The following is a 15885-nucleotide window of genomic DNA, read 5'->3' as shown; positions in this document are numbered from 1 at the left end:
CAATTATAAACTTAGGCTCATTATCCCATTACCTAGCAACCAAAACATTATCCAATTAGCTGATAGACAACAACTGTAGGATTATAATTTAATATTTCACAACAAAATGATATTTGATCACCAAAAACAATGCATATAAAACTATGATAGTGAAATTTCCACCTGTTTGTGATATATTCCCACTGAATAACTTAAATTTACTAATCTATTTTCAGCTGCTTCCAGCAACCCTGCTCTAGCTAGAGCTCTATCAGCAGTCACTAGTGTCCAGAAACGTCCCCGCAGTGAGAAAAAAGCCATTCCTGATGATCATAAAGATGACAAATACTTCGAACGAAGAAAAAGAAATAACAATGCAGCCAAAAAATCACGAGATTCACGCAAAGCACGAGAAGATGAAATAGCAATTCGAGCCAGCTTCCTTGAAAAAGAAAATGCCATTTTACGAGCACAAGTTGCCACATTACGAGAAGAAGCTAACTCACTACGACAACTGTTGTTACAGAAACGAGCTCGGCATTAGGTTGTTCATTATCATTATTTTGTCTTTTGTTTTGTTTATTATTATTTCATTTTTTGTTTTTTGCTTCTCTCTTGATTCTTAAAACCTCTATCCTGTTTGTTTCTTTTCTTTTTTTGGTTATAAAATTTGATACCTTGCTCTATATCCTGTCTGATGTAAGTTATGTATTGCATGTTAACATTATGTATAAGTGAGAATACTAGGGTTTTACAAGTTCAACATTTCAAATCAATAACTCAATTGTGAACATTCTCCATCATCCAAAATTTTAGAAATAAACCAACCAATTTCACAACCCTATAATGAAACACAAAAGAAATGTTTTCATTTTCAAATGCTTATATAATAAGTAAAGACAAAAAGAAGCAGTAGAATATTAAATGAGTTCATTACCCAAAAACAAGTAACTGCCAGTGTCTATCAAGTAATAGTAGTATTTTCAGAAGTGATGTGTCTTTCATTTTTTCAATAGTTTTCTGAGCAAGGTATCATATCAGATTGGTTTACTGCTGGCTATTGTAAATATTACAGCTGAGATAAACCACAATTTTTAATATCAATTTTTCATTTTTTATCTATATCATTAGTGCTTTGTCTGTAATATTAATTCAACCATATTTAATTTAATATTTTCAAACTTTCACTTGTTAAATTTTTTGGGATCTCTAAATGTATTGAGTTCTGAAGGCACCATAAACAGGCATGCAACTGGAAAAATTTCAATAAATCGTATGAAAACAATGGATTTTGTTTAAATATACATATGTAGTGTTTCCTATTTGATTAAACAAAATGAATGTTTTGGCTCAAGTTAAAATTTGCAAAAAGTGGGCTACATTTTTATTCATAATATGGTTTCTTCAAAATTCCAGTTGCAAGCTTGGAACATTTAATTTTTTTGTGTGTTTATTTTTTAAGAAAATAAAAAAAGTTTTTAATGTTTTAAAGGACTGACATCTACCAAAATGTATTATTTTATTTTTGATATATTTTAAATGTCAGTTGTTTTATTTAATAAAAAAAACTTTTCATTTTTTATCTTTTTTGAAGATTTGGTTTTTATTAATGAAGTATTTGTATATATGTCTAATGAAAAATACCTCATAAATGTAACAAATTTTACAAAAAAATATACAAGAATGTAATATAAAGACCTACTTGGTTTACTTACTTCTTCCGTTTCACTTTTGATTCTAGCCTTATTTTGTGTGGTGCATTTCATTTGTATATTTTCTCCTATTAGAGGAGGCTATTTTCTTCGCCAGTATTTGACAAAAATATAGTAAAGGCCATTGTGTGCATTTACAATTTTTGAGTTATAAAGAAATTCTATTGTTTTTATCCTGGCATGCAATTCCTGAGTTACTTTTTAAAGAATTTGAATTTTTTTTTTCAATTAGCTTTGAGATTTTGAAGAATTAATCATTAACTAAATATTCCCCTTATTCTGCCTTATCTACCTATTACTATGCAATCAAAGTAGAACAATCTAATATTGATAACCCAAAATTATAGGTCTACGTAATTTCAACACCTATACATACTTAGCTATGTAAAATTCTTATTGGGATTAGCGATTGGAGTTTCTTTTCACAGAATATGAAATTTATTTATTGATATTTTGTTACATTTTTAAGAATTCAACATTAACTAAATATTGCCTTATCTGTCTATGCAATCAACTCAACATTAAAGGTTTACATAATAACAAAACCCATTATATTTTGATTCCTCATTGGGATAAGTTTACATTATTTAAATATATTTATTCTCCACTAATTCTTAGCATGTGTACAAGAAATTAAATGATTCTGAACATGAAGAATATTTGTAGGTCAGGAGTAGTTAGTTCAGTTTGATGTGGCCTTTAATAGCTGTGATACAAATCAACAACTGGATTTAGTAGAGTTCATTGACAGGCCACAATAGATAACTGATATACTTGTATTTCTTCAAGGGATACAAGTCTCTAGTTTTACCAGCTTTGTAACGCAATCAGTTTTGAAATTAAAAGTTTTGGGTCATCTGTGCTTGATAATATAAATTTTCAATCTTTTTGCAACAGAAAAATTAGTCTGTGAAGTCAATTTCAAATTAGTGAGTAAAATTTACTTGCCAAATTTACTTAGAAATATACTGAACAATGTCTTTATAAATCGAATGGTGTTTGAGTATTTCATCTCACTATTAGGGTAAACTAAATTCTTAAACACCTTCATTCTGATCATGTGTTAAAAATGTTATATAATATCAATAACTAGATGAATATATACCTTCACTTTACTAGGACATGGCTGATTTACATGCCTTTATTTCTCAATAAAACAGACATAAAGATAGACACAGTCAAGATTAGCATCTGTTGTAATTTTCCATTCATTATACCATCTCAAATTGACATTCCATGGTCTGTATCAAAGGTGATTAAAAACTAGAATAATTCCATTACTGTTACCAAAATAGATATTTTGTTTACTCTGAATTTCATTGAGCCAGAAATAACTTTTTAATTCTCAGAAATGAGCTATTTTTGTCTCTTTAGATTTATATTAGTTATCTGTTTATAAACTTTTTACACCAAAATATTTCAGATTTGTTACATTAGTCTTGCTTGTTAAGAATTTTAACCAATTGATAGGAATGTATTTACTGTTAGAAACTCATTTGAATTCCTTTCATTGTATTGTTATTGAAGAGAATGCTGATAGTTTCAGAACACCTTTTATAACCTTGCTACTGAGTGTGCTAATCCTGTATTCATTCTGGAGAGTTCACATTGTCAGTATTGTTAATTTGGTCATAATTATTTATTTAGTAAGCCAATCTGGAAGTTGGACCAGATATCAGATTGGTAGTACTAACACCATATGGTGTTTAGAAGGAAGATAGATTGAAGAAAACTCTGGTAAATTGCACTATACATCAGCTGTATTTATAAACATAGTGAAAGTCTTACTTGTAAAATATAAGCTTTCACCTTTATTATGATATTAAGGTTCTTTGATATACAGAGTTTGCTTTTCTCAGAATGAAAAAAAAACATATACACGTACTAGTACTTTAAAGTTTAGCATTCTGGATTTTTTGGGTTTTTTTAAGCTTGATAGATACCCAAGTGTTAAGTTGTTGATGTAAGGTGATAAAGGCTCTGTTAGGATTGTAGGCTACTTTACTACACCCTGGTTGTATGGATTGTCTTAATCTTCCTACATAGGCAACAGTTGTAGTGTTTAATTCTCTGAAACCATGAAAACTTAAGATAATCATCATGAAATATAGGTGATGAAAAACATGTGCCCACATCCCACCTAATTTCTTAAGATTTGTATTAGTAGTTTTGTTGGTTTGGTACCATACAAGATGTGTATCAATCTGAGCGATAGTAACTCATTCTAGACCTCTATTGTATCTATTAATAACTTCCAGGAACTATATAAAGACTGAATTCCTGGCACTCTGAATCATTCTGATGTTTATTTCTGGCTTCTATTTTCACACTTTGATAAATTACTACGTAGAATATTTGTGGTTTACAGGATTGCCAACCGAAATATTTGTGAAGACTGGCTATTTTACAGAATGAACCAGAGTTAATGACTTTTAGAATCAGGCTGACATGGTCTGAAAGATTTTTAGACAAGAGGTTCTCTATTCTTTGGTTGGGAGGTAAAAAAGATGATGATTTGTTTTTGATAGGGTTAATTTTTATGTTGAGATGTTCCTAATACGAGTAGTCACAATAATTTCTAGCAGGAGGTAGGGGAGAAAAGTACCATTTTTGATTAAAATATAGCCAATTGTTGCCTGAAACTATCAGGTTGAAATTTACATAGACATAAAAATGAATATAGACTTCAAAATCCTTAAAAACCAAAATCCTAATTAACAGTAATTAATACATTAAAGACCAGTGTCGGAATAGATTACAGGCAGTTATACTAAGTATTAAGAATTCCATGGAATGAATGTTAAGACAGGACCATGTCATGTCATAGGTGTATTGGACCTTATTCTGTTCAATTTAAATCAAAGAGTTTATTATGTTAAATTATTATATTACCAGGGCCAGTGCCTGTATGGGTTATATTTTTTAAGAAAGGTAGATATAGTAAAATCAGACTAACTCTAGAAGTGAGAATTAAATAGTAAAACACAAGAGACAGGTGTCGATAGTATAGATATATACTAACATATCAAACTTACTGACTAGTAACTCAGAATTTAACATAAGATATCTCTGTATATATATGATAGGAAAATAAAAGTATGGTGCCAGAATATAAGATATGGGCTAAACTTGCTGAGTTTGAATGTTTTCAAGATAAAAATTGAAAGTTTCTATGATAAAATATAAATTTACTCAATTCTCTGATTTGTGCCACATGGACCTTTTTACAGCAAGTTTTATCATTAATTTCTTGGGTGAAATGAAACAGTTTGGGCAAAATCTATTGGTTATTATATGCAATATTATAGTGCAATAATTATCAGTCTTTTTCTACTAGTTTTTTTTTACCTGGCTTTATACTTTTACCTGAGTTACGTTAAGTATATCTACTCTGTTTTCAATTATTTCCCATATTTACTTCATTAAGAATAAGTTTCTTAATAACTCATTAAAATATACATACAATGCTTGATATTGGTAAACAGCTCCAGATGTACAGTAGATAGTTCCACAAATAGAATTCTTGAAGTTGATGCTCCAGAATTGAGATCAAATAAACTTACTTTGTATGGGGCATTATTATTCAAAAATAGTATAAAATTACCAGAGCTGGCAATGAGTTTGAAACTCCTTAAAACAAACATAATGTGAAACCATCATGGTCAGTTGTCTTGTTCTACCCTTGGTCAGCTTTTGACCTCCATATAAGGCAGGATTGCTGTATTTTTTCATATTATCTATGGTAATTATAACTTTCAAAGTTTAAAGCTATACCACTATACAAGTAATGAGATAATATGAACAAAAATTAAAATTAAATTAAACCTGTGTGTGTGTTGTAATTGAATTTAAGAAGCCAATTAACAAAAGTCTTGGGTCATAGACAGTTGAATGTAATATATCTTAAGTTGTAAAGCTGATTTATATTTGACTTGGAAGCGAATCAAAAATGTAACTACAGATATCGTAAGTTTTAATTGATAAAAACCTCTCTTCTGTACACTACATATCTTCAACCTTGTTATTGATATTTCTGCCAAAGTTTTAATGATTTGTTGGTTTGTTCAAACTTGTTAATGGGTGTAGACTAAACTTGTCACATTTGACATTCTTCTTCAAATTCAGAAAATTGTTGTAGAATTTGAATTTGAAATAATATTGATGTCATATTCAATGGTTGTTGAGTTGTATAACTGAATTTGCTAATTTAAGAAATAAATCTAATAAAATAATCATAACTAGATCTAACTTAGATTTCAAGATTGTTAATGTTCAAAGACTTTTTCCATATACATATTTAGCTATGCATTTTGAAGTTTTCTGACAAATTTGTGCTTGTTATACGTTTATTATATACTTGTCAACAAAAGCGAATTATTGACTTCTTTCATGTTATTTTAAGGTTTTTTTAATAGACAAACTTCTTCAATCAATTTTGCTATGCAAGTTAATCAAACAAAATAATTGATTTCAGAGAGGAATTGTACTGTATCACTTTTAGAGAGTGCACAAACCTAATGATTTAGTATATTTATTTGGTCTCTTCATTTCTAACATCATTCTATTGAATGAATACAATGTTAGTTAGTTTAACAAACTTGGCTTAATTTTTTGTTTATAAGGAGGGGGCAAATTATGTCTTGATTTTACATTCCTATCTGATTAACCACCATCTTATTAACCTTTGGTATTGCACAATCATTAGAGAAAATATTTTGCAAGATGTGAGGGGGATAATTTATTTAGCAGACTAATTATGTTTTCGTGTGTTTTTCTCTGGCAATCCTATACATGCTGTTTATAACAGTGCATGTTAAGTATTTACTATGAGTAGTCCTGCATGCATATCAGTTTGCATCAAGAATGAAAAAAAGGCAATTTCTCTTAGAGGGAGGTAGGCCTGTCCTTCAGAAACAAATCATGTAATATATATTTTACACACCAAAAATTGGATAAGGATCGCTTTTTATTCTTGATGTAATTAAAAATGTTTTGTTATATTCATGATATTGTAAGTCTTGAAATGCAATAAATAAACTGATCTCTATTATTATATACTCAGGGTAAAAACTATTTTGAGTGAAGTCATTATTTATAGAGAAAATGGTATAAGTATAAAAGATTTAAATATTAGGTTGACTGATCTCAGATAATGTATTATATCTATGAATGTATGTTTGTTTATTTTGACTGAATGCACATCCATATTGATGTATGTTCTACTTGTAAATATTTTGTAAATAGAAACCTATTATATATTATTATACCTTTTGTAAATAGACATTAAACCCTTCTTAGATAGAATAATAGTTTGTTTTCATCACATCTTGCAACAGTTTTGAAGCCATCAAAACTTTCAATGAAGATATATAATGAAATTTTTGCTTCTATTTACACCATTCCGATTCTTAAAATTTCAGGAAAGTCTGACTAGATTATGATATCACTATTGATAATACATGCACTGGTTACACTAAATGTCTGATTTTTACAACATGTCATAAAGTGGTCAAGTTTTTCTGAAACTACATGAACCACAGGAAATCGGAATGGTTCTAAAAGAAACTATTTGAGTATCTTCATGTAAAGGGATGGAAAAAAGATGAAGACTTCTTATAATATGCTGATTATACAACTTCAGAGTAAAAGGGCATGGTACCCTTGACTTGGATAGCATGTGTATACAATAAGATAGAGTAAAAGATGGTAACAATAACATTGGTTGTTCTTTACAGATGGTAACCATTCTCAGTACCTATAGTCCGAACTTATCAACTTTTAACCAGCCTCTGATGCTTATTTAGACACAAACTGCTCAATAGTTGTCTACACAAACTCAATTTCAGCTATACTCAATGATGAATTGCAAGAGAACAAGATATAGAATTTGACAACTGAAAATTAACCTCTATCACTTGGTACAGGACATTTTCAGACAACTACATGTTTATTATATTCCTAAGCATCAAGTTTGGAGAAGAGAAAGGGTAAGGTTGACTTCAAATCGAGTCAATGTCTCTTTAATACATGGTATTGTTAATGCTAACTCAAGCTAGTTAATAACCATAAAAATTAGTTTAGCTTTGGCTAGTTTCAGATTAGTGCAATCTGCAAGATGGTAACCATTTTTGGTTCACTTACAACTACTGACTTACAATGGTTACCATATTACTCTCATGTGTGATGATGATGATGTAAAGGTCAACTTTTCCCACGATGTTACACAGATATACATTAAAGAGATCTCATCCTTTATTATTTCACCAACTGCTTAAAAGATGATGCCTTGTCCAGTCTGTAACTATATTGTCTTTTTGATCAGATATTCACTGCTAGCACACAAGTTTTTGGGCTTCTTTGGTTTCCATTTATTGTAGACAAAGATAAAATTACTTGCAATATGAAAAACTTTAACTAAGAAATTTGACCTTCCAGCTTTATTTTAAATATTGTAGCACATTTGTAATTTCGCAGAAAATACTCTGCCACATTTTCACAAAAATATTGAAATAAATACAGCAAGCAGCAAAAAAACATAAAAATATAAAAACATGTATCAAATAAAAGGTTTAAAATGCTTAATATATTTTGAGATTTTGATGTTGTGATGCTAGTTATATATATATTTATATATCAGCAGAATTAAATACTAATCTTTTACTGATAAATGTTTATAATGCCTCTTATTACATTCTTAATATCTGACTGGTACATCAGGAGACAATGATATCTCACATTTCATTGAGATACTCTTCAAGAGCACTGTTATAAATCTACTTATCAAGATATAATAAAGTATTTTGGTCTTAAAATTATGTTGTATTAGTGCTCAACTACAGAAATGAGGTGGATGTGCTCACCCTTCAGAACAGCTAATAATGTATATTTTTGAACAGTGCAATAGCAAATAGCAAAATAAAGACACTAAATGCTAATAAAGACATGTTAAATGTGAACCGTTACCTTTTAACAACAAGTGTACAATAAGAACAGAATAACCTAAATTACAAAGCAACTTATTTCTAAAAACCAAATTGCGCGAAAAATATATCAGTTTAACTCACATTTTCTAAAAATATATAATATAAGTGTATCTAGAAATTGTAGCCTACTGTATGTAAATATCCTATTTAAAATGATCCATGGACGGTCAATGTACAAGGACGGAACATATTTCCATTTGACTAATTCTTTAATTTCACTGGCTAATGTAGCTAATTATATCCAATAAGATCACTAAAATAAATCACATGACTCAATCACATGATAACCAATAAATCACATGACCTACTCAAAGTTATATGATCAATAATTCACAGATTTCAAATAATCACGAATTCTTTCTACTCCCATACGAATAGTTCCTGCTCCTACTTCTTCACTTTGATTGGCTCCACAAACTAGTGCCATATTAGATAGCGCAATTACAAGATTCATTTTATTATTATCGTTATCTTTTCCTTTTAGAATGAGAACTTCTACGTCATCTTCTCGACGTATAACAGTCCAATTTTTACCAGCTAATTTGACTCCAGTACCATAGATAGCATCGTTTTTAGTTGCCATACAATCGGCAACCACTAAAATTTCATTAGGACTACACTGTAATTGTGGATGAGCAGCCCATAATGCACCATTTTTACCAAAAAGACCTCCAATTTCTACATGTAAGGATTTCAACTGTCCTAAATAGGGTTCCCACGCCATCTGAAAATAGTTTTGAATATCATAAATCATCTGGATGAGATAAAATTCTGAGTAAGATAATAGTTCCTTTAAGATGAAAACTTGGGAAAAAATATTGTAACATTTTATACATCATAAGCTTACATTTTATTATAATTCTAAGATACTATATATCAACTAGCCTTAAAATTTGACTAATAAAACAATTCATTTATTCAAAAGATGATAAAATTGTGAAATAATTTTCATTTCAGTATATAGCATGCACATAACTTCTATATTATGTCATTTGAACAATAAAATATACTGTAAGCTTACTTTAAGAACACTACAAGGTTTGTATTTCTCCTATAGAATACTGATCATATACACATTTCTTACTAGAATAAATGATAAATCCTTTAAATATCCAGAGTTATGAGAACACTCCTAAAATTTTATAGAATTTTCTAGTGCCAAGTGATGAACGTGAGGTTTAAAACTACTCTTGCTTAACCTAGCTAGAAATAACTGACTTTCCCCTTACAGATAATGGCAAAAACTGGAACCAATCTCAGACTGGCAGGCTAATAAATGTTGGCACTAGTAGGCTTGAATATAAGGCACCATTTTTGATTATCCAGTGCTAAGACTGGAATATTTTTGGCACTGTAGTCTAGCATATCAGGTCAGAATACGACTAGATCACTCAAGACCTACAGGTGTATAAAAGGTGATATCAAAATGTGGCTATTTTAAGCTATGCTGAAAATTTCTATCATAGTTTATTTGTTTAATCTGATATTTTATTTGTTTTGAGTGGAAATTAAACCAAATCTGATTCCTTACATTTAAAATGTTCTCATAAATTCTCAATTCATTCAGTGCAGAAATATTTGAAAATCTTTAAATGCAAAAGTATGTTAATCTAACATATTTATAGCTTTTCCTTATGGTTTATGGTTTAAATGAAGTTAAAGGGATTAGAAAGGGGTTTTCTGGCTTTATGTTTGTTGATCCAAGTTTTTTTTAGACAAATTTTACCAGATGTGACTACCTATGCCCCATTTGACTACATGACATTTTCAAAATTTATCTTATTACGTAGTAAAAACTTTCAAGAATTACATGAACTATTCACATCAGGAGATCAGGATGGAGCAAATAGAAGCTGCCCCTAAAACATGCACATAGCTCAGACATCTTTTGAATTCCATTTTCAAGCAATGCTTAAGGTTACATACAATAGGATATTAGGTTAATTATTTAAAATATTAGTACATTTACCTTTATCTGGCTGTCATGCTGAATCCAAATATAATCCATGCAAACATTCCTCCTGATTTTTCATCATTCGAACATGCAATTTCTATGATGACTCTTTTTCTTCTTATACATTATGGTTCAATAAGCTAAGCTTCTTTATATTATGCTTTCCAGAACACTGACAACTAAGCATCACATAATGCATTGGAATTTCACAGATTTGGATTTGGACTTTCATGCTCAACTTTTTTTTCCATTGGTAAAATATGGAACAGATTGTCTCTTTTTGTGTCACTTTTTTCATAGGCCTGAATTACATCCTGAATTGCTTCCAATCAACCCTTTTTGATAGAGTCCAGGAAGATATAGGGTGGTACATATAGGGTGGTGCTCGACATGATGATAGTTTCCTGAATATTTTCGAAAATACAGCCTTTCTGGTACATGCAATGGAAGTTACCCAATAGCAAGTATGCACATGATGCAATTTAACCAAAGTCTACCTCAACCTTAACCTATCTCAGTATTATTACCCAGACAATTTTATATAAATAGGTCTCTTATCATTGTAATATCTTTGAGTATATTTTTTTAGCATAACTAAAAACCAGGTGTGAACCATTAGGTCTGAGGAAATCAGGTGAGAAAATAAAATATAACAGGGTAATAGATATCACAGATTGTTAAACTAGGTCATCAAGTCAAGAGGTCAGAAAACATACTAAACTTGAAGCACCAACATCTACTTATATTTGCAATCATGGGGTTTGGAATGATCAAAACTAGGTCAAATCACTAAACAAAAGTTGATTTTCAAGCATTGGACTGTGCATTTATAAAATCATTGTTTAAGTTTAGCGAGTCGAATCTCAATAAAAGCACTGAAGTAGGTCACAGAGCAACAAATATTGTTGAAGTAAAAATTAAATGTTAGGTTTTTCTAGTTTAAGGAATAGTTTATAATTTAAAAATAGCCAACTAGTTCTGGAGTTGAAGACTCAGATGTCAAGTCAAGTTAATTTAACATATGTACTGATACTTTTTGCTTCTTTGCAAGGTTTGCACGTACTAAAAATTCAAACAGTTCTTCGGTCTGCAGTCTGACCTTATCAATTATTTAACAGACATGATTTACTTCAACTAGCTCATGCTACTCCAGTTCTTAGTGTCAGGAAATAACATATTATATAATATATTATAAGAATAGGAAATGGGTTCATGCTGTTCATTCTAGTGGCAAGAGTAACATTATTCAAAATTCATTCAGCAATCAGGCATTTGAAAAATATTAGCAGGGCAAGTTAGCATAGGTTAATACTTCATGGCAGTCTGAGGTCAAGGTATTTAGATTTTAATTCTCAAAAGTGTTATTGAAAGCTGAAATAAAGCTTTATTAGTAGGAGATGCAAATGTTAGACACAACATCACATAAAAAAAGATCAAACAAATTCAACATATACACCTTTAGTACTCATGTTTATACATCCAAATGCTTCACATCAACACTATGAATGTCATAAAAAAAAAAATTAACAATTCTATGATATGCTTTTTATTTACAAAATAAATATCACATATAGAAATGAAAACAAATCTCATTATACAAGAACCTGTAGACAATCTCATTCAATAATAAAACACTAACATAATTCATATAACTTAAGTAGGGGATAGATGAGGAATGATGTACGTTGCAGTTTTTTTCAAGTGTAGACACTGGCCAATTGTATCTGAATCATGTTCCCAAACGTATCTCAAATATTTGCCTCTTATTTTCTAACTTGCAACATATACCACAATGGACACAGTGCCCCATCTTTTCACACCTTGATATTGCTCTTATGAATTATATTATTCTATGAAGGCAAGCATCAAAATCATATCCCTGTCAGACCAGACTGCACCCATTTGCGATTTTATACATCAGGGCGCCGTTAAACTAAAAAAAAAATTAAAAATTAATAATAATTTCATAAAACAGCTCTGGATCAATTTTCCCTTGCAGTAGCTGTTTAGGAAAAATGCCTTTCCAGTGTTACAGGGCTATAAAACATAACAATGTGTCATATACAATAATAATATAATAAAATTAACATGGAACACTTGTGATTGGAGCCCAGGTTAACTAATTTATCAGGTCAGGTAGATATGTAATGCATCTTGTATACCTGAATAAACACATGTTTGAAATGGAAAAATGATTGAATGATTGAGCAAGAGGATGAATGAATTGTTGAATGCATGTTGTAATACTAAGGGATGACAGTAAATGGTAAAAATAAATTAATCAATTTAACTAATTTATGATTTTCATGAACACAGATTGATTACCCAGTGAGTGATTTAATAAGGAACAGTTAATGACTGAGCCATTCAATAATGGTGATAATAAATAAATAAATGATTATGATAAGTGTATAAACAAAACAATAGAATTATCATTAAAAGATTTCTAGAGTCAATAAAAACCGTTAAAAACTCAATATAACAAAATCATTAACAAATATAACAGATGTATACATATTTTAAAACAAAATTGGATTTGACTAGAACAAGGTATACCTAGCATTTTAAAAAACACAAAACAGTAACTAAACCAAAAGATTTTCTCAAACAACTATAAACATTTACCAACAAATTGAATAGACAGTAGAGGTAGATGTAACTCTTACCAAAGAAATTTGACAATAAGACATATAATACTAATAATTCTTATGATTGATAAGCATTGTAATACTTTTCTATTCTGATAACTGAATTGTTCATACAAAACAAAGTTATCATTTTCATTCTCACATGAGCTTTAATATGTTGTTCTTGGAAATGACAGTTGATAATTAGACATCAAGGTGATTCTCCAAACTAAAATGCTATGAGAAATTAACAGGACATTGCAGTTGCATAGATATTTCAATGTGTAAACTAGAATGTAGACAGAATATTCATATTTCAATGCATTCAATTTCGATGAAAAGTTTTTCAATTAATTAACTTGTAGCTGGATTAAACTCAGATCAAAAATCAGATTTCAATAAGTAATCTTGCATTTCCAAAATCACCACTGAAATATTTCTCTCTTGTCCTCCAGCAGGTACACCACCTATAACAATGGCTGACCTTGTGACACCACAATATACAAAATATTTGTCTTCTGGTTCACAATGTTTCCTTTTTAATCTCACGTTATCAAACTTTTCAACACTAACAACAGTATAGTCCCAACCACCCAGTCTTAATCCATGACATGCATCTCCATCTTTAGTAGCAAGATTAACCAGTGCACTAATTTCTTCAAATGATATTTTAAAATTTGATGCCCAAACTGTACAGTCAAGACCTACAATAGCAGCGAATGTACAGCCATCTTTTTGAAGTTTATTAATGTAAGCTTCCCAAGACATAACCTGAAATATAATAAAGACAATGAAGAAATGGCCAGGGTGATTAGCAAACGTATGGTGTAACTGTGTGAATCTCTTCATGCAAGTACAATTCAAACATAGTAACACCTTTGCTCAAGTACAATTCAAACATCATATTTGATTATTTTCCTTCAGATGGAGAACAACTATCAATCATGTGATATTTTCAGTACTTGTAAGCTAAAGGGAATTCTGACACCCCATACTACAACAATCAAATCACCAAATTCACCACTTTCCATTTCAAACCTTTCCTTTCTGTATAACTACAGATTGCCTCAGATGGTGTCAAGTCATAACTTAATAAACCACATGTATCCCTTAAAATTCTCACTAGGTGATAAGCAGCTGGAAAGTGGTGAAATAAGCTTTATCTTCTATTTGCATTGCATAATCATAAGCGTTATAAGATTTTTCACTACCAGTACTATAAATGTGTTTTAAAAGTAATTTTATTAACGTAAATAATATCTATTCATTATAAAGTATAGTAAATCAATATATACATTATGTTAGTATTGTAAGAATAATAATAGTTGTATAATTAGTATGCAGCAGGTTTCCATTCAATTACTAATATTAGTCAAAACATCATATTAGATCAGTACTCATCATGGCATATTTACTCTAATTCAAATATAACAAGTATGAAAAGAATTCCTTAATGAGGAGGGTTGGCTCTGAATCCCTTTGTACATGGTAACTTTCCAATTAATCAGGAGGGCATGCTTTATTCTGCTTGTCAGGTAGATCAATCAAGAGTTTGTCAACATTGAAATTAGTAAGCTTAGACTGACATGCAAAAAAATGTGCACTTGCATTGTTAGCTGGGATATTTCTAATATTGTAGAACCCAATCTAACCTTGAGCTTTGATCCAATTGAGAATTGGAATGATAGTGATGATAGTCAGAGGAATTAACATGCAATAACAACCAGGTACAATATCTGCCATGCCTAGTAGAGAATTCTAAATTTACCTTTGGATATAATATAGGACTTGTCAGCAAGTTATAAAGTTATCATCCTTCATGATCTTAATAATGATCCTCTATCAAATTATCACGCTTTATTCTTTTAATTTATTTGATGCTTAGCTTATTAGGGCTAAAACTCTAGCTCTATAAAAGCCTCTGCACAAATCTCTCCATCTGAGAACCTTAATTTTGCACAAAGACAGTTTGGATCCACTAGATTAATAAGCCTATGGACTATGGTACAGCTTTCAATGTATCATTGATTAAGTTATTTTTTTTCATTTTACACTTAATTCCATTAGCTCTGCTCGAGACATCTTGTCACGTACTCTACTAGAGCAGTAGTGACTATTTAATACTCATTTAAATAAAACACTAGATCCATATAAAACACCATTATTTATTTTACAAAATATTAATAATGGAGAATCAGCAAATACCTAGTTTAATCAAATATAAATAATCAAGAAGAACCCTTAACGTTTTCAGAATAAAGATATAACGGTACATCAAATGAGCCGACGAAAAGATCAAAGAGCCGCCGGCTCAATGTATCACATAGAGCGTGACGATCTGTCTGTTCTGCTTTCGTCAGCATCGACTGAAATGGACTTAAATTGAGAAAACTTAACTAACCTTTTTTCTTCAACGAATTAAAATGCAGGGGAGGAAATTTCTGAGGGATCTTCTGCCGTGGAATCGGTGAAAACTTTTGGGAAAGTAAAGGAAACTTTCAGGAAAATGGAGGAATCGAGAAGGCACCAATGTTATTTGATTGGTCTATTTTCGACCAATCAGATATCTGGAGACTATTTACTGCCTTATGATTCAGAGGTGGTGAGACTTCCGGTTAGTTATCCATCTA

General features: G+C 30.3%; 1 protein-coding gene across 1 annotated transcript; it reads left to right on the top strand.

Moving 5' to 3' along the window:
* Nucleotides 1–280: 280 nt before the first annotated feature.
* Nucleotides 281–523, top strand: LOTGIDRAFT_115895 (hypothetical protein; the record flags this gene model as incomplete). The annotated part of the gene is made up of 1 exon (XM_009054671.1): nt 281–523. A coding segment is annotated over one exon (243 nt), but the record flags the coding sequence as incomplete, so codon positions are not given.
* Nucleotides 524–15885: the final 15362 nt, after the last annotated feature.

The sequence above is a fragment of the Lottia gigantea genome (assembly GCF_000327385.1).
Source record: "Lottia gigantea unplaced genomic scaffold LOTGIsca_22, whole genome shotgun sequence".
Classification (NCBI taxonomy): Eukaryota; Metazoa; Mollusca; class Gastropoda; family Lottiidae; genus Lottia; species Lottia gigantea.
Note: the sequence above shows the minus strand (reverse complement) of the source record. Positions and strands in the feature narration are given on the sequence as shown.